A 20,624-nucleotide genomic window follows, 5' to 3' on the forward strand; every position below is an offset into this window, starting at 1 on the left:
TACCAACGAAGAAAAATGGTCAGGTGTTAATAAAATATAGTAAACTCCTTCCAATTTAATTCAGCTGTTGGCTCAAAACTCTAGTTTGATATCAATTATTATACTAAAACAAGTTCTACAAATAAAAGAATACTGATCTGGGGTTTCACATACATAAAACTGATAATAATAAGTTAATTTACCAATTATATGTTATTATTTCCTTTGCGATATTTATGGTGTATTTTTGTCATTTTGACTATATATAATATAACAAAAACATATTGTCCTCAATCTCTTGGACGTACTCTAGGGTTCTATAGATATAACAGTGAAGAGCATTGTTGTTGATTCTCTGAGAAAGCAGGCAGAAAGATGATGTTTGAAGTAAAGTTAATTGTCTTAACTATGATGTTGTGGAGCAGTAATATTGCAGAACATGGTGCAAAGGGTGATCCACAGACATATCTGGTAAACACTGGATGCAGCACATACAACGCTACGAACGTGCAGAGTTTCTATGCGAATATCAACGCAACATTTTCAGATCTCAGAAAAGATATTAGCAATAACAGCAAGCACTTTGGCACAACACAGGAAGCCAGAGAAGATGTTCTCACCTATGCTATGTTTCAATGCAGAAACTATCTCTCCAAAAATGATTGTCTTTCTTGCTTCAACAACGCCTCAACCCAAATCCGCAACTGCTCCCAAGCCAACGGCGCCAGAGTCATCTACGACGGTTGCTTCCTCAGGTCGGTACATATATAAACCATCCACACTTTCAAAAAACATAAACACTCTAAGTTATTACCAATATATGCATTTAAAACTTCTCTCTCATATCTTTTCGACAGTAAGCGAGCTATACGTTACAAATAATTTTGAATAAAACACAATTTGATCAACTATTAAATTAAAACTGTCTATTATTTTTATTTTTTGTATTAAACTTGGTAAAAATTAAACAATAAAATGAAAATATAACTATTACTATTTTCCAAGTATATATTTTTATAAGTTTGATGTGTATAAAGAGATATTGAAATATTTTAGATTGATATAATTGTTAATATGATATATACTTTTATATATATATATATATATATATATATATATATATATATATATATAATTTATATACATCTCAATTTCAAGCACTTTCTTGGTAAGAAAGATATGAATTATAGAGAGGTAAATGTATATAACAACAGAGATAGAGAAAAATGTGAAACAACATAATAATTTGATGAAGAAAAAACATATAGTATGATAAAAAAGGTTGAACAAATATAACAATGATGGAATTCAGTTTTAATTTTAATGCATTTGTAGTATAGAATTTTATATTATTGTGCTATCATAAACTAATATAGAAAAAAAGTGGCTAGCTTTTATGATACATATTTTGTCTCTAAATTATATTGAAAAAAATTGTCTTTTATTTAAAATAAATGTATATTTGTTTCGTCTTATAATATATATATATATATATATATATATATATATATATATATATATATATATATATATAGTCTAAAAACGAAATATAATTTTTAAAAATAATTTGATAACTGAAAAATATATTTAACATTGTTAATAGCTTGGTTAATTGGTTAACAATATAATTAAATTTTTACATCAACACTTTGTGACATATAAAATTTGAATAATATAGAATAAAGAAATCTACGTTACTTATTCAAATTAATAAAAAGGAAGATACAAAATACAGCAAGCAAGAAAAAATAAAGTGATGGGAAATATTTTAATTTGAACTTAACATTTATTATATCAAATAAATAAACTAAATTCATATATGTAGAGAGACAATAATTGACAATTTATCACATAAATTAGTTTTATCAATTCCAACAATTTTTTTCCATCCAACTCTATCAAAATTGTATTAAGACAATACATAGTAGTCGAGCATTAACTATTCGGAAAGTAATTTTTTAACACACCTAAATATTTTACATTCATTTGACATTATTTTTATTTATTTTTTATTCTCTTTTTTCTTGAAAAATTACAAAACTTTATACTTTTTAGACTATTTTATTTTTGTATCCTATGTCAAATGAATATAAAAGTGTGTCATGATACTAATTTTCTAACTATTTTGGACCAGGCAATACAATAGTCAAACTTATAATAAAAATTATTTGAGAAACATACAAAATATTTTTTCTCATAATTAAGCTTCCATATATATGTATTTGTCAATATATATATTTGTACCAATAGTAAATATAAAAAAAATATTAATGTATCCGTGGAAAACTATCATTGATATAGTTTCTTTTAAAATATGATAAGTTAACATCTTTATGCAGTGAATAAGAGTTTGTAATTATATAGATGAAAGTATATATATAAAAAGTAACGGTAATATGACACATGATGTAAGGATAAAATGGTTATAGAAGAGTAAATTTTCGTATTTTAAAAAAAAAGGTAAAAAGTAGAGAATTATAACGTGTAAAAAATTTAGGTGTGTATAAAAATTGATTCTGAAAGTGTTTAGTTTAAAACATTAGTGTGAGCTATGTTGAGGATTTGAGCATTAATTTTAACGTTGGATATTATGAAAATGTGATGAGGTATGAGAGCGAGATGTTCTTCGACCAGACCGATGAACTTGGCAAGGGTGTATTATGTGGGAAGAACACTTCAAATGCCGCTGGTTTTGGATTAGTCGGACAACAAGTCATCGCAGATATCCAAACAGCAACACCAAAAACTAGAGATTTTTATGCAGCAACTAAGACACAGGTGGCTAATGGAACTGCAATTTATGCTGTTGCACAGTGTGTTGAAACTGCAACCGAGGATAAATGTCTGAGTTGCATGCAAGCTGGATACAACAACTTACAAAGTTGTCTTCCCAACACAGAGGGTAGAGCTTATGATGCTGGCTGTTTCATGAGATACTCCACCACACCTTTCTTTGCTGATAATCAAACCATTGATATTGCACCCTATTTGAAAAAAGGTAGAGTTGTACAACTTTTTTATGTATACTTCGATCAAAATGGTTGGGTTATATGGTTTATTAAAACCCTTTTTATAGTTTAAATTTAATTTTATTCACTGTAAATAATGCAGATTTTGGTTTTATAGTCTTTAGTTTTCATTTTCATAATGTATCTGTTTAAAATATCTTAATCTTCATTATATTAGGTAGTATACATCCACACAGACTGCATATAATTGTTTTAATAATTTTCAAGATGAAATTTGGAAATAAAAATAAAGTTCCTAATAAACATATTTGATGTTTGTGTGACTACCAGAATACAATTTCGGAACTGATATAAACTTTGTACTGTATTACAGGAGATTCAAGCAGGAAGTGGATTATAATTGCTGCCAGTGTTGGAACTGTTGTTGCTCTCCTCTGTGTGTTGTTTGCATGGCGATGGTTTATAAAACCAAAGAGTGTTCCCAGAGGTGAGTAAATGTGGAGAAGTCTTCAATGTAATGCTTGAGATTAATTAGTTCCTGGTTTGCATTTTTAGTGCTTATTAACTGGTAGAAAAAGAATGGATTGATACAAAAGAAAATACTTATTTGTTCATAAACATCTGTTTTCTTTCTTATCCAATGTATCCGTAGTTGTATTTCCTTATTCTGTTTCCTAATTCTGTCATAATTGGTTTTGAATATATATTGTAAAATCAAAAACATGGTTGTTCCGTAGCAGGTGATATATTGGGAGCAACTGAGTTGAAAGGTCCAGTTAACTACAAGTATAATGATTTGAAAGCTGCAACGAAGAAATTCAGTGCTGAAAACAAACTTGGAGAAGGAGGTTTTGGTGATGTATACAAGGTAAATTTATGCTGTATTTTCCAATACTGTTATGAAAAAACATGTTCAGAGAAGATGATCATTAGTTTTTTTTTTCTTATTGTCAATTATATCATTTTTATTTTGAAGAACAAAATACAAAAGAAACCTGTTTTTTCCTGGCTGAAAAATATTTAAAACAAAAAGAGGAAAACATTTTCCCTTTTCAGTCACACAAACTACTTTTAACAGGGTACTCTGAAGAATGGAAAAGTTGTTGCCGTAAAAAAACTAGTGTTGGGGAAATCAAGTAAGATGGAGGATGATTTTGATGGTGAAGTGAAGCTTATAAGTAATGTTCATCATCGGAATCTTGTTAGACTTCTTGGTTGCTGCAGCAAAGGCCAAGAGAGAATCTTGGTTTATGAGTATATGGCAAATAGCAGTCTTGACAAATTCTTATTCGGTACATAACTCATGTCAAACACTGATAGAAATTCCATTTTTTTTTCATTTACATACTCATCAATTTTTCCTCTCTTTCCAACAATCTTACTTGTGAAACAAACAGGTAACAAAAAAGGTTCCCTCAGTTGGAAACAACGTTATGATATAATTTTAGGCACAGCAAGGGGACTAGCATATCTGCATGAGGAATTCCACGTGTCCATCATACATAGAGATATTAAAACTTCTAATATCCTCTTGGATGATGATCTTCAACCCAAAATTGCTGATTTTGGATTGGCAAGGCTTCTGCCAGAGGATCGTTCCCATCTTAGCACAAGATTTGCTGGAACATTGTAAGTATAAACAATTGCATTTCCTTCAACTTTTACAACATCAAGTCGTAGCAAAAAGGACTATTAAAATCTGATGTGGAAAATCTAACAAGATATGAGTCATGTTTTAATAACTATGGACTATATATGATACACTTGTCAGGGGATACACAGCACCTGAGTATGCAATCCATGGTCAATTATCAGAGAAGGCTGACACCTACAGCTATGGAATTGTAGTCCTAGAAATCGTTAGTGGTCAAAAGAGTACCGATGTGAAGGGTGACGACGATGGTCGTGAATACCTACTCCAACGAGTAAGCAAGTTGCTATAAGTAGAACTAGGAACTGTTGGTTTTGTCAAGACATTTTAGCATTTGAATGAGACATTTGACTTTCATTAACAGACATGGAAACTGTATGAGAGAGGAATGCACCTAGAGCTGGTGGACAAGGCCATAGACCCTAATGATTATGATGCAGAAGATGTCAAGAAAATCATAGAAATTGCATTGTTATGCACTCAGGCGTCGGCTGCAACGAGACCAACAATGTCTGAAGTAGTAGTGCTACTCAAAAGCAAGAGTTTAGTGGAGAACCTGCGACCAACTATGCCTGTGTTTGTTGAAACAAATATGAAGATTCGGGAAAGCAAGTCTAGCTCAACCAGCGGCTCTTCATCTAATGCCACTGCCTCCATTTCTGTTCTATCAGCACGATGACTATGGGGCCAATGCATTAAATGATCTTGACGAACTGAACCAATAATAAAGTAGACAAAGATTGATTTCATTCCAGTTGTTTATCAATAGGTCAAGGTAAAAATTTTGATGTTAATTAGGAACTGCTGTCGTGCTGTTGTATAAGAACTAAGAATGCTTATGTAAATTTGTGGATAAATTATTGAACGGTCTGAAACCATCATATCACATGTAGTCTTGACCAATGAAATTATAACATGTGAATGTAACGATGATATACTAATTAATATTATATACTGTTAGGTTCCTAAGTATTGAACCTAACTAAACTCACTCACAATCACACAGAACAACCAAAAGATGAATGAAAGAACAGTATTATTGATCAAGAATGGGTCTATACAAAGAATAGGCTGGGAGTATAACCCTCCTCAACAAGGCTCTCCGAATCTGTTCTATACATCAACTCTCAACAACCCCTTCCTCTGTTTAACAGAGGCTATTTATACAACCTATTCCCGCCTCCCTTCATAACTGTTAAGACAATTATGTTATTGCACTCTTTCCCTCCTTCTGTAAACTAACCAGGGCCTATCATTACCCACCGCCCCATGTTCAACCTTGTCCTCAAGATTGAATTCCGAAAATTGATCACGTATGGTCACAGCGTCTTCCCATGTTGCTCCATCACGGCCCCCTTCCTGCCATTCAATCAATACTTGTGGGACTTCCTTGTTTTCTTGTCTGCTTTGCCTCCTCTCCAACACTTTAATAGGCCAATACGACGGTCCTTCCCCTTGTAAATCCTCGGGCAACTCCTTTTCCACACTTTTATCCCCTACCGCCCTCTTCAACTGTGAGGCGTGGAAAATAGGATGAATGCGAGCTGTGTCGGGTAGCTGAAGCCTGTAAGCTACTTCTCCCACTCTCTGCTCTACTAGGAAAGGTCCATAGTATCTCGCTGTCAATTTTGGGTGCAGTCTTGACAGCATGGATGTCTGCCGATGAGGTCAAATTTTGAGATACACCCAGTCTCGCACCTTAATATTTGCCACCCTCTGTTTTTTATTAGCCTGCTGCGCCATTAGTTCCTGTGCTCGCATCAAGTGGAATTTCAACTGTTGTAAGGCCTCATCGCGTGTCTGTAATTCTTGGGCTACGGCCTCCACTGCTGTTTCACCCGGAATAAACCTGTGCAATGAGGGAGGTGATCTCCCATAGACGACCTCGAAGGGTGTACACTTCGCAGCCCCTTGAAAACTGGTATTGTACCAGTATTCCGCCCAAGGAAAAACATAACTCCATCCTTTGGGTTGCTCCGAACAAAAGCACCGTAAGTACCCCTCCAATACCCGATTCAGCACCTTCGTCTGGCCATCTGATTCTGGGTGGTAAGCTGTACTCATCTGCAGCTGAGTGCCTTGCTTCTTAAACAATTCCTCCCAAAAAATACTCAAAAAGAGAGGATCCCGATCACTCACAATCGAGGCTGGTACACCATGTAATCTTACTACCTCTTTAACAAACACTTCGGCGATCGTGCGGGCCGAATACAGATGCTTTAAAGGCACGAAATGGCCATATTTGCTGAGGCGATCCACCACCACCAGCACTGCATCAAACCCATTCGACTTTGGCAGCTTAACTATGAAATCCATGCTGACTTCTTCCCATATAGCATTTGGAATGGGTAGGGGTTGTAGGAGCCCTTGGGGGGATGAAGCAAGGTACTTATGTTGCTGACAAATCAAACAGCCCGCCACATAATCAGTCACTGTTTTTTTCATTCCCACCCAGTAAAGAGATTGAGCCACCCTCCTGTAAGTCCTATACACGCCAGAATGTCCCCCAGTTTGTGTCATATGAAACTCGGCTAACAGTTTGGGAATCCAGGCTGATTGAGCCGACAACACCAATCTTCCCTTGTAATGCAGCCTTTCATTTTCCATAGTGATGGGTAGGTGTGAATCTGGGTTCTCCTTAATATCCTCCATTATCTTCCTCAAGTACACATCTTCTTCTACCTCCTTTAGAACCTCTTCAAACTGCTGCCAATAGGGTCTAGACCCTACCCTCAATTCCTTTTCCCCTTCCCCCAACCCCTCTATTCTCCTGGACAGGGCATCCGCCGCTCTATTTGTGTTCCCGGCCTTGTAGACTATTTCGAAGTCATATCCAAGCAGTTTGGCAAGCCAATTTTGCTGATTTTGGGTTGTAATTCGTTGTTCCAACAAGTACCTTAAACTCTTTTGGTCTGTGTGAACTACAACCCGTTGGCCCAGCAAGTAAGGGTGCCAATGTTGGATGGCCATCACCAAAGCCATTAGCTCTTTTTCGTAGATCGATTTGCTTAACGACCCCTCGGATAGGGCTTTACTGAAGTATGCAATAGGCCTCCTGTCCTGCGTTAACACAGCCCCGACGCCCCCTCCCAAAGCATCACATTCTATGTGGAATTGCTTCTCAAAATCTGGTAGCACTAACACGGGAGCTGAAGTCACTGCTTTCTTCAATCGATCCATAGCTTCTTCCGCTTTTTCATTCCATCTATACTCCCCCTTCTTTAGCAACTCGGTTAGCGGTCTAACAATTTTTCCAGAAGCGTCGATAGTACCCCGTCAACCCAAGAAATCCCCTCAACGCTTTCACACTCCTTGGTCGTTCCCAATCCACTACGGCCTTTACTTTTCCCGGATATCCATCTCCACCCCCTTTTCCGATATCAAGTGGCCTAGATATCCTATTTGAACACACCCAAATTCGCTTTTTTTCTGGTTAGCAACCCACCTATTCTCCTGCAATCTACTCAACACCATCTCCACGTGTTGCATATGATCCGCCCACGTCTGGCTGTATACTAGAATATCGTCAAAGAAAACTAGCACAAACCGCCTTATGTAAGGTCGTACCAGATCGTTCATCGCGCTTTGAAAGGTTGGTGGGGCATTGGTCAAGCCAAATGGCATTACCATGAATTCATAGTGCCCCAAATGTGTTCTGAAAGCGGTCTTTTGTATGTCCTTCTCCCCCATACGTATCTAATGATATCCAGCTTTAAGGTCAACCTTGGAGAAGTACTTCGCTCCCCTTAACTCATCCAGCAGTTCCTCTATGACTGGGATTGGAAACTTGTCTGGGATTGTGGCACGATTCAAGGCTCTGTAATCAATACAGAATCTCCAAAAGCCATCCTTCTTTTTCACCATTATAACAGGGCTGGAGTATGGGCTGATGCTTGGCCGTATCACCCATGTTTGTAACATATCCGCTACCTGCTTCTCTATTTCATTCTTTAGCACATGTGGGCTGATGCTCTGTCTCCACATTTCTTAATCTCCCCCAATTCCCAGACTAGCATCCAAGCCTCCGCCTCCTTTATTTTCAATAATGCCTCCGGAGTCACCAAGCTTCTGGCCAGTTTCGGATCCCCCTTGATTGTCACCTCCTTACCATCTTGGTTGAAAGTCATCGTCAGGTGGCTCCAATCCAGCGTCACCTTTCCCAGGGTAGCCAACCATTCCACCCCCATGATCACATCCACACCCCCTAATGCAAACAAGTGTACTCTCGTTGTAACCTCCACGTCCCCTATGCGAATCCGCACCCCTTCGCAGCACCCCCGGGTCTCCTTTTTCCACCCATCACCCAAGCTAACCAGGTAAGGCTTGGTGTCGGTCGTGATGAGCCCCGATTCCTCCTCCAGCTCCCTATTAATGAAGTTGTGGCTCGCTCCACTGTCAACCAGTACTATTATCACCTTTCTTCCCCTAATCTCTCCCTGCATCTCCATCGTCTTGGCTTGCGTTAGGCCCCCTGCGGAACATGCCGAGAGCTCCATCTGCAACTGGGTCATCTCCGACTCAGTAACGGCCTCGTTCTCCTCTTCATCCTCTGCCAAGATCAACATCCTTAGACTCCTTTCTGGGCATTGATGTCCAGGTCCGAAAGGCCCTCCACACCTGAAACACTTGCCCTCCTCCCTACGTTTTACGTATTTAGCGTAAGGTAAATTGCGGAAGGTTCGCCCTCTATTTTCGACGTTATTCGACGCCGCTACACTCGCCTGGGTGACTTCCCTGCGCACTGACCCTCCGCTCTCTGTTGGACCCGTTCGGCCCGAGTTTTGACGTACGGGTTCAGCTCGCGACACCATCCCGATCGGCCTAGTCCAGTTCGACATGCCTCTCCCCATTCCTCCTGTTTTCGCACCCACAAGCAAGGCTTCCCCGTCGCGCGCGATACGTATTGCGACCATCAACTCCTGCGGGTCTAGTAATCACAATTGGCTACGTATCGGTTCCTGTAACCCACCCATGAAATACCTCAACAGAATCTCCTCTGGTAACTTCGACGTTTGTCCTACCAAGATTTCGAATTCTTTAATAATGGTCCCCCTGCTTCTTTCCCCAAATCGCGCTACCAGTGCTTCCTTCAGCCCCGCCCAAGATCGGTTCTTGGCCTTCTCCTTCCAGAATCGGAACCAATACCCGGCACTGCCCTCCATACTTATGTATGCCAGCTGCAATTTCTCATCATCTTCCCCTACCCCTTGCAGGTCGAAGAAGCGATCGGCTCGGTTGATCCAATTGAGTGGATCCAGACCTTCAAATGTGGGCAATTCGACCCTCTTCCTCCAGTTCGGAAGGTGTTCGTGTTTCCTGATTTTTCCTCCCCCCTCGTTCTCGTCTTGCTGTACATTTGCATTGATCGAAGACTGACTATCCTCCGTCTGGTGACGTCGTCCTCCCAACATCCTCGTGATTTCCTTCAATTCTTGACGAATCGCAACCGCCTCTGCCTTAATCCCGTCAACGGCAAGTTCTACCGTCTCCAGCCGTCCCTCCATCACATTGAATCTTCCGTCAACCCTTCCCTCCATGTTAATTCTCTCGCACCTCGTCTCGGATCCGGCAGGTCGGACCAAAATGTTAGGTTCCTAAGTATTGAACCTAACTAAACTCACTCACAATCACACAGAACAACCAAAAGATGAATGAAAGAACAGTATTATTGATCAAGAATGGGTCTATACAAAGAATAGGCTGGGAGCATAATCCCCCTCAACAAGGCTATCTGAACCTGTTCTATACATCAACTCTCAACAACCCCTTCCTCTGTTTAACAGAGGCTATTTATACAACCTGTTCCCGCCTCCCTTCATAACTGTTAAGACAGTTATGTTATTACACTCTTTCCCTCCTTCTGTAAACTAACCAGGGCCTATCATATACACTTAAGATTTTGGACCAGTAAATCACTATTGGCTCATATTATTGTAACATAAAGATAAACGATCAGTTTAGTTTAAAATTTTAAAAAATCACAACAAAACTAAATTAAAGGTAAAACTATTATACTGTAACGATTAATTATTAGTGTATGCTCATGTCAAGAGTGATTAGAGTATGCTTAGGTAATCCTCCATTTTGAAATTTACTTTACTACACCAAATGCTGCAAAATGTCAAATTTGGTGCAGTAAAATGCATAATTATTTACTTTTATGAACCAATGATGTTTGCTGGTCTAAATACTGCACAATAGTTTTATTATAGAGGAACCGAAACTCACACTAACCACCATCAGATGCTCAAAGTAACAAGTGCATGATGCACTTGCACATTATAGGTCCTTCAAATACAGTACAGTAAAACGAATCCACATATTTATAACATTTGATAAAAAATGCTTATAGAAACAGCCACGCCTTTTTCACTGATAATTAATTACATCACAAAGTGCAGCTAGAAAGATACTTGAATACCAAGGAGTGCGATCAACTGAGAAATGAACTCAGGGTGCCCTGGCCATGCAGCCCCAGTAACCAGATTTCCATCAGTGAAGCAACGGCTTATAGGGTCAGGCTCCAGCCATGTTGCTCCTGACAGAACCACATTAAGCTTCACCGCCGGATAAGCAGTGCATTTCCTCCCCTGTAACAGTAAAAATGTATGTCAGTATAGAACTAAGAATTCATGCTATCACTCAATGCATATACTCATCACAAAAGCAATGGCAAGAAATAGTAGTGCTGATTTCTGAAGTTCTGTGACAATGGATGATAAATGAAACAAAGGAATGACAAAAATACCCTCTATTCTTTATCCATAATATTCAAAGATTATCAGTCTGTGTTTTACTACCCACTTTCACCGATAAATTGTGTCAGAAATTAAGAAAAATACAAGCAACAAACAAGACCTCATTAAATATACAAGATGTCATGACTAATCGTAGCATCTAGGCAGTAATAATAGAATTCAATAATTCATCAGGCATTTCAAGAGGCGGCAGAATTAATCAAACTGACAGTATTATAAGTTATAATTCTAGAAGATGAGGATGCCCCCCACGACCAAAGATTTAATCAATTCATAATAGGTGGTCAATTGGAAAAGATCAAACAAAAGAAGCAATTTACAGAGAGTCTTGGTTAACATCTGTCTGGTTCCACGTGTATTTAATTTCTCTAAGATTAATTCTATATATTGCCATTCCTTCTGCTCCTTGATGGAAGATAACGACAAAGAAAGAGAACATCATAACTTGGGATTACAATCAAATTATCCAAGGAAGCAATAAAAAAAGGTATACAAAAGCTAGAGAACTGCCTAAGTGAGATAGAACTAAGATAAGAATAATTTGAGTAACAAAAGTAATGCTAGCACTTCATGAACACAATACACCAGGTGATGAAGTCACGCAGAAGCTCTGATTACATGAATTTCATTATCTGTACGTCTGTAAAGTAGATTCTGTGATACTCAATTCATGCATGATGTATGTTGCTACCAAGCAACTCCGGAATTAAGACAGGGACAAAAACTGTGATAACAAAACTCGGAGAAAGCCTGCGGGACTTATATTTAAGGAGATGAACGTAATCCAATAGATGATGATAAGTTAAAACTTTTTACTAACTCGGTCTTACTAGTTACACCTCTGTAACCCAACAATTCAAAAGAATTGTTTTGACACTGTTAGAACAAATAATTAAAATCATAAGTTGGTGAAAGACAAATCTAGACTAGAAAGATAAATAGAAACAAGTATAGAATGACTAAGCATAAAAAAACAGTAGTAAAATGCCTCAACTTCAAGATTACCTCAAGATATAAAATCCATGCTATTTTCTTTTGTGAGTGAAACATAAGAGAGTGTTTTTTATACAAGTAATAATACCTTGAGAACACCAGCTGCAGATAAAATCTGTTGGCCATGACAGATAGAAGCCACTGGCTTCTTGGTTTCAAAGAAATGCTTCACCAAGGCAATGACTGATTCATTCAAAGCCAAATACTCAGGTGCTCGACCTCCAGGGATGACAAGAGCATCATAGCTCGAAGGATCCACGTCATCAAAGGATGCTGTTAAAGAAAATGGATGTCCTGGCTTCTCACTGTAAGTTTGATCTCCTTCAAAATCATGAATAGCAGTTGGGCAAGTGTCACCAGCCTTCTTTGAGGGGCAAACTGCATCAACATGGCATCCTAAAGCTTGAAGGGACTGAAAAGGAACCTTGACCTCATAATCTTCCATGTAATCCTGCAAAAGTTGGTAAAACTCATCTACATAAATCATCTTTGCAATAAGAGTGAAAGAAAGAAAGATGAAAAACAAGAGATTACTGAGTACACTAGGTGCAATAACTGAGGCTAGGGGTCTCAAACAAAAGTAAACGGTCTCAGCTCTATGCCTGAAAAATCTACTCCTACAACTAGTCATGCTAGGGTAGTAAGTCCATGATTATCCCCATAAGCAACATGAGAAACATTTGAACATACCCCACAAATGAAGAGGATTCTTCTATCAGAGCCGTTTATTGTGCCTCCTAATGCCTTCACAAAATGGCTAATAAGTTCAGGGTGCCCATCATAAGTAGCTGCAGTAATGAGATTACCATCCACCACTGTTGCTGCCATGGTGTCAGGTTCAACCCAATGCGCACCAGCAGCAACCAGTACTGGTTTAACAGCAGGAAAAGCTGTGCACTTGCGACCTTTAACCACTCCAGCAGCAGCAGCCAGAATCAATTGTCCATGACAAATGCTAGCAATTTGTTTTCCCAAACTGACAAACTTGGTCACCAGCTCTACAACACCAGGAATATGAGCAAGATACTCTGGAGCCCTCCCACCCGGCAACAACAAACCATCATAGCTTGCAGCATCAAGTTCATCAAACGTTGCATTGAGTGCAAAATTGTGACCAACTGTCTCAGTATAGGTCTGATAGCAGCCAAAAAGAATCACTCAAAATTAAAGCTTCCCCATGACAATTAATAAAAGTTTACTAAAAGTACTATTGTTGGAACTAAAATTCTGGGAATGAATTATTAGGAGTCGTTTAGCTTAAGAAAACATTTGTTGCATTCACTCTTAACTATTGAATACAAAAAATGGCAACTTGTTTTTTCTGTTTCCTATTTTCAAAACTCTGTCGGAGAGAAAACAACTTTTTTTCTCCATTTCAAATTGTTTGTAATTAAAAGTGGAAACAGAAAATAAAATCCCCATACTAAAAACAGTATTATTGACCATCCATATCCAATTAAACATGACTCGTTTATTTCTCACGATACGAAAAAGTTAAAGCTCTATTCATCGACAAAAAATTTACAAATCAAGTGCTCAAAATGTCCCTTAGTTTCGTTCGATTGAGTGCTCAAAATATTTTTTTTCTCGTCTAACTACCCTCATCACTATCGGAATGAGGTAACCATTACTTTTGTTTTACTATCTTCGGCTCACTGATAAACTCGTTTATTCCTTCTACAATCTCATCCATCTAACCAGTCAACTCTTTTTTCTTTCCCTATCCAAGAGATTGTTAGGCGAAGAGAAGAGTTTGAAAAGGAAGGTTTAAGTTGTTAGGCGAATTAGAGAGACAAACACATAAATAAGAGCCACCAAATTCCGTTATCGACAAAAACAAATGGCGAGATACTCAAACGAAAACAAAAATATTTTAACTACTCAAGAGACTTCTTAAAACTCAATTCAAAATCCTCGTATTGATAAATTATTTAAGACTTAAATTACACTGGAATTTGGAAATACTATGTAAGGCAGAGAACAAGATGACAGAAACCTGAGCACCGGAAAGCACATGGACGGCGGTGCGGCAGACATCCCCGGCCTTCTTTCCGGGACAGACGGCGTCGACGGCAACACCGAAGGCTTGCAACGCCTGAAAGGGAACCATGGCCTGCAAGCAACAGGAGATAAATAATTGGTATGAATGGATTGGAAAGAGTGTGAAAGAAGATTAATTCACAGTTCTTAGTGAAGAGTGAATGAATAAACGTTACTTCGTAGTCTTCCATGAAGTCCCCGCAAAGGAGAAGAACCCTTTTAGAAGCCATGCTGGGTAGCTGCTACTAACACTTTCTCAGAGAAAGTGTCAGAATCAGAGTGTTGCTGAATTTACAGAGAAAGACAAAGGAAGATAACGAGATTATGCGGCAAGGAGCTTCTGGTACCTATCCTTTAGTCCCACCTCGTAGGATTTGCCAGAACTGAACATTTCACCTTTACTTAGATCTCTCCTCGGGATCATAAATTCTCTTATGCTTGGACTCTTTTAATAAATACTATACTGCTTTGTTCCAAGATATTAGCTTAATTAGTTAATTAATTAAGAGAATCTTCCGAATGAGATTATCTCCAGAATAATTAGTTCTTATTCAAAATCATACTCCAAACTTATGGTAATATGAACATTTTTATTTTACTGTTTTTATCTTAGAAAATTTAAGATTTAGAATAGCCTCTCTGTTAATAAGGTGATGAATTTCAACTTCATTTTTTTTTTCAAAATATTTTTAACTTAAAAATGAAAGTTAAATAAATTCACTCTTTCTTTCAATATTTTAATTAACTACATTTAAAATCTAAACAATTGTGAGAGTGTATAACAATTGTAAGACCCAGTTTAAAATTTTGACCAGAGTATATATATATATATATATATATATATATATATATATATATATATATATATATATATATATATATATAATTTAATTATATTGACGCTATTATTATTATTATTATTAATATTAATATTAATATTAAAATCTTATGGACTTAAAAGTAAAATACTACAAAAAAAAATATGACCTCGTTTCTCAAAACAAATAAAACACAAGAGTACGACACATGAAAATATGAGGAAATGGAAATGATGATAAATACTGATTTAGAAGAGAAATCTATACACCATCAGTGTCACTGTCGTGGTGTCAACATGGATTTTTTTAATTAAAAAATATCACTCTTTTAGTTTTGTAAATTAATATAGTACTTCTTTCCTAAAACAACAAGTGGACGTGCCGGAGTGGTTATCGGGCATGACTAGAAATCATGTGGGCTCTGCCCGCGCAGGTTCGAATCCTGCCGTTCACGTTTTTTTTTCTTTCATTTTTATGTAAATAAAATAACTTCTACTTAATATTTTATATATTTATAATTTTATATTAAATCTTCTAATTTATAAAAAAGGTATAGCTTCACCACCACTACAAGCTAGTAATACTCTAGCAGCACAAGCTGCAAAAGTTTTTCTGAACGACGTCGTTCATACCCTTCATCTGCAAACCAAACCCCTCAAATTATCATTAGGGTTTCCTATCCCCGGCAAAATGGAGGTAGCGAACGCCACCAAACGGAAATTCGACGACGCCGTTTCTAATGGCGTCGCCACTGATGTTGATCTGTCTCTCCTCGAAGCCATCGAGAAATCGCAGAACACCGTCGAAGTCCTCGACCTCCGAACCCTAAAGAAGCACGTTCTTTCCTTCGAGCGTCGCCTGAAGGAGAACATCGAAGCGCGCCTCAAGTACCCTAACCAACCGGACCGCTTCGCCGATTCCGAAGTCGAACTCCATGACGAGCTCCAGAAGCTCAAGGTCCTCGCTGGTGCGCCAGAGCTTTATCCGGACCTCGTCAGCCTCAACGTTGTTCCGTCAATCGTGGACCTCCTCAACCACGACAACACCGATATCGCCATCGACGTTGTTCAATTGCTGCAGGACCTCACTGATGAGGACGTTCTCGACGACAACGATGATTCTGCTAGGGTTTTGGTCGACGCGCTGGTTGATAACAGCGCTCTCGAGCTTCTGGTTCAGAATCTTCATAGATTGAATGACTCTGACTCCGACGAAAATGCTGCCGTGTATGGAACCCTCGCGACAGTGGAGAATTTGATCGAGGTGAAGCCCGCGGTGGCGGAGTTAGTTTGCGAGAAGACGAAGTTGTTGAAGTGGCTTCTTGGGAAGATCAAGGTGAGGGAATTTGATAGCAATAAGCAGTATGCTTCGGAGATTTTGGCGATTTTGTTGCAGAGTAGTACGGTGAATCAGAAGAAGCTGGGGCAGATGAATGGGGTTGATGTGGTGCTTCAGGCCGTGGCCATGTACAAGTCTAAGGATCCTAAGAGTTCTGATGAGGAGGAGATGTTAGAGAATTTGTTTGATTGCTTGTGTTGTTTGTTGATGCCATTGGAGAATAAGGAGAGGTTTGTGAAGGCTGAAGGGGTGGAGTTGATGATAATTATTATGAAGCAGAAGAAGTTGGCGTATGGGTCGGCTATTAGAGCGCTTGATTTTGCCATGACTAAATACCCGCCGGCCTGTGAACGTTTTGTGGATGTTTTGGGGTTGAAGACAGCCTTTGCAGCTTTCATGGGTAAGGCAAGTACTACTAAAACATAACTGTCTCCCCTTGGCAGAAGTTTAAGCCTGTTTTTGAAATGCTGGTAGTAGTGTCTGTGATGGTTTATGTTGTTTGTTTTTTATTTGTTTGATAGTGTGTTGTGAACTTGCCTTTTGCTATCGTCGTCTTCTGATTTGGTAGACGTGTTGTAAATGGATTATCTAAAGAAGTTGTCTGTTTTGATGCACAGATTCCCTTAAGTAAGAAGAACAAGAAGGAAAGGTACCAAGAGGATATGGAGGAGCGCCTTGTGTCACTGATTGCGTCATTATTTGGTAAGCAGGCAAGTGAACTTTTATGTGAGTTCAGACATAGGATGTCTTGTTTGTTGGTGAATAACAGTTCCAGACTGTATGTGGAATTAGCCTTGTTTGAAATTTATCGTGGTCAAGTGGTAGTTCCTCCGCAAATACACAGTACGTCCTGCATTTGACTGGGTGTGATGAATTTTGAACACGAAGGGTTTGTTTTTATTTTTTTTCTTTGAACGGGTCACTGAAAATTTTCGGTTTTTTTAATGCCTGGTTGTTGTTTGTGAAGGTGTCTTTACATGCCTTTATGGATTAATTAAAATGTTGGTAGTGTCTATTACATGTTAATATGTATCTATGCAAATGGAAACAATTTTTTTAATTGTTCAAAGTGCCATTAGGTGCATCCAATAATGAAATTGAAACATGCATTTCAGTGAAACATGAATGTGTGCCATTGTTATCAGTATCTTACAATTCACAATATGATTCATTTGATACAGTACATATGTGTGATGTGATTTTGAGTGACTAGCAATGTGAATAGGATGCTAAATCATTTTGGCCCTTGAATCACGCCATGAATTGCGGGAAATGTGGTGCTTACTCTGAATCGTGACTTGATGTGTCTGATCTAACTGGGATGGATCATGTATGATCTGGCTTTGAAAACCCTAAAATTCTATATAGATATTTTCTTTTTTCAAAGTATCAGTAGGAAAGAAAGGGAATCAACCAGTTCTTTCCCTCATAGGTGGCTATTCTTCATGTGCATCTCATTTACCTATTTCTTGTTCTCTTCTATATGCCTCTCCCTCATTGTGCTGTGTATTCCTCTATTCAACTGCTACAAGTTCTGGTCATTGTCTGCCACTAACATGTGTTCCTCTTTATGCACTACATGTGTTGACTTTTGACATGTTTCTTCATGTTAAATTGTTCCTAGATTTGTCGTATCGGTTATTGATCATGAATTTGTGCTTTCATATTCAATGTTAGTTGTGTATGCTATATTATTATTTGTTATTGATAATGAACTTTAGATTCATGACAGTTTGATCCACAGTTCGAAAAACAGTCTTTCCAGTGAATGATTTGAATCTTGATTCAATTATCATGGTGTCTATTAATACCATTTCTGATATTAAACTTTAGTGCTCTGTATTTTTGCCAGGTGGAATCTTGAGGGGTTCTAGGAGAGAAAGATTATTAAGTAAATTTGTTGAAAATGAGTGCGAGAAGATAGACAGACTGATGGAACTATACATCAGGTAGTTTGAATTTGTTATACGCATTGTGAATTTCATTATTATTGAGCTGTGAGAATGTTAAATAGTGCCCTACTTACACTAGTTAAGGAATTAAACATAGAGTTTTTTAAGGAAAGCGTTGTATTTAATGTTGCCAAAGCACCTCTACTGTAATTTCCAATAAAAAACATTTAACATTTATTGATTCATTGACCAGTACACTTAGCGTATTTATTTGCTGGAAATCAACTTATTCTCTTTTCTCCGAGCTTAAAGTTAGTCTACATATTTTCCTGTATATTGTAAAATTTCTGATTGGTAGTAAGCTCTAATGTTAAAGCTCATTCTCATTTAACAAACTTTTTTTCCATTTTATCCTAACCAGGTATTCAAATAGAGTCAGAGCAGAAACTGAAAGGTTGAATCAAGTTGAATTTGATGACTTGGAGGTAGTTGATTTATTCTACTACTGCTTCTACGTGTCACACTGAAATGCCCTTTTTTAGCTCAATCTAATATTTCTGTATTTTGTAGATGGATGAAGATGAAATATACAATCGCAAACTAGAATCTGGACTTTACACCCTTCAGGTACGACAAATGCCATCCAGTGTTCGTTTTTTCTGTTTGAAGGAGACATCCATAATCACTTTAAAACCATGGATGCCAGATATGATTTCCCAGGAAACATTTGTTCTTTATACATAATCAACTATATTATCATCTGGATTTTGCAAATGTCCTGTTTCTTTCCATTTCAAATAGCATGTAGGAGCTGATAAATGAAATTGCATTTAGGAAGAACTTTAGTATACCATTTCTGCAGCACGTTTTATGTACTGACAATTTTATATATGGCTCTGCAGTTGATTGCTGTCATTTTGGGTCATATTTGGTGCTCAGAGTAAGTATTTGCATCTATATATTGGTAATGTCAAGAGAATAGATGTGTGTGTGCGAGTGTGTTCACCTGACTAGTGTTAATTAAATGTTTTGTGGTCAGACATCCACAAATGAGAGGGAGAATTGAGCTACTTCTCAAGCAGAACAAACTTAGTAAGAAGCATATAAAGGATATACTTCAGGTATGTATTCTCAACGATATACTAATCATCTTTCCATTGTTGGTTAGAAAAGTTTGTGTTGGTCGATGTCCCATGTCCAACTAAATATCAGTTTGCAATATTTCTTATATTTTTCCATATTTCAAGGCGTATGCAATTGCATGACTTAACCACCACCTTCCCCTACCCCTGAAAAACGAAGTTTTAAAATAATAATCTGAGCAGAAATTGCCCTTAGCACAGTGCTTTGGTTGTAGCATACATTTCCTTAAAAGGTTGCGACCTTATAATTTTGAATAATTTTGTGAAAAAGAAACGGCAGAGTCTCAAATCTATTGGAATTTTTTTGTTTCAGGAGTATCATGACAATATTGGTGACCTTGACGGACCAGAAGAGAAGGAGAGAGCACAGACAAAAATTCAGAAGTTCATAATGGCATTATAATTAGCTAAGACTTGCAAACTTAAATGAAAATGAATGAAGTTATTCGTTAAGTGCTTGTAAAAGAGGAATAGATTAGTTAGGGTATTCGGAATGAAAAAACGCTTAACTGCGAATGTTGTTGAGATCATAGCCTTGTAATGTTTTCTTCCTCACACTTAGTGTAGTTATAATGTATGTTATTTTTTCCCCTGGAAGGGTGTCTTGAACTTTGTTTTTCTATTCTATTACCCATTCCATTAACTGTGCATTTCCGTAGTATAACCTGAAAGTAATCTGGTTGAGTGCGGTAGTTAAAGTTTTGTTGTAGTAATCATTTTAATTTGAGCCTTTGATGTTTCAGGTAAATTTGTCTACGGTTATAATATGGTTCGCCTACAACCAGCAATTGTTCCTCCCGTCAAGAAACGTAACTATTGTTTAGTAATATTCTTTTTGTACATAGTAATAAGATGAGGAAAATATAAATTAAGAATTGGACAATGGTATGTTAGGGTAATTTTTTTACTGAAGTAATTATACCATTCTATTTATAAGTTGTTTTTAATATAGGAATTATATATTGTAAAGTTTATTCTGTTCGATCATGTAATAAGGCTGGTATGACATTGGGGATTCAGTGACAAAATAAGCAGCGTAAGTAA

General features: G+C 37.5%; 3 protein-coding genes and 1 non-coding gene across 4 annotated transcripts; 3 read left to right on the forward strand and 1 right to left on the reverse strand.

The window, feature by feature from the left end:
- The first annotated feature begins 261 nt into the window (after positions 1-261).
- On the forward strand, positions 262-5,549 carry LOC108342577 (cold-responsive protein kinase 1). Its single transcript, XM_052879074.1, has 8 exons — positions 262-734; positions 2,586-2,977; positions 3,322-3,435; positions 3,689-3,816; positions 4,027-4,240; positions 4,346-4,577; positions 4,720-4,873; positions 4,964-5,549. The coding sequence occupies exons 1-8, from the start codon at positions 355-357 to the stop codon at positions 5,276-5,278; spliced, it is 1,929 nt and encodes a 642-aa protein (XP_052735034.1). The 5' UTR covers positions 262-354; the 3' UTR covers positions 5,279-5,549.
- Positions 5,550-10,773: 5,224 nt separating this feature from the next.
- On the reverse strand, positions 10,774-14,810 carry LOC108340996 (protein DJ-1 homolog D). Its single transcript, XM_017578589.2, has 5 exons — positions 14,567-14,810; positions 14,347-14,463; positions 13,041-13,484; positions 12,439-12,801; positions 10,774-11,189 (listed from the first exon to the last, which is right to left on the reverse strand). Exons 1-5 carry the CDS (start codon positions 14,618-14,620, stop codon positions 11,001-11,003), a joined length of 1,167 nt encoding a protein of 388 aa, XP_017434078.1. The 5' UTR covers positions 14,621-14,810; the 3' UTR covers positions 10,774-11,000.
- A 770-nt stretch (positions 14,811-15,580) lies between these two features.
- TRNAS-AGA (transfer RNA serine (anticodon AGA)) lies at positions 15,581-15,662 on the forward strand. Its single transcript has one exon. It is a non-coding gene; the product is annotated as a tRNA-Ser (tRNA).
- A 104-nt stretch (positions 15,663-15,766) lies between these two features.
- LOC108342882 (uncharacterized) lies at positions 15,767-20,223 on the forward strand. The gene is made up of 8 exons (XM_017580770.2): positions 15,767-16,951; positions 17,164-17,248; positions 18,399-18,495; positions 18,860-18,923; positions 19,009-19,065; positions 19,341-19,378; positions 19,478-19,559; positions 19,894-20,223. Exons 1-8 carry the CDS (start codon positions 15,899-15,901, stop codon positions 19,981-19,983), a joined length of 1,566 nt encoding a protein of 521 aa, XP_017436259.1. The 5' UTR covers positions 15,767-15,898; the 3' UTR covers positions 19,984-20,223.
- The last annotated feature ends 401 nt before the right edge of the window (positions 20,224-20,624 follow it).

This window comes from Vigna angularis, chromosome 6 (genome assembly GCF_016808095.1).
Source record: "Vigna angularis cultivar LongXiaoDou No.4 chromosome 6, ASM1680809v1, whole genome shotgun sequence".
In the NCBI taxonomy this organism is placed as follows: Eukaryota; Viridiplantae; Streptophyta; class Magnoliopsida; order Fabales; family Fabaceae; genus Vigna; species Vigna angularis.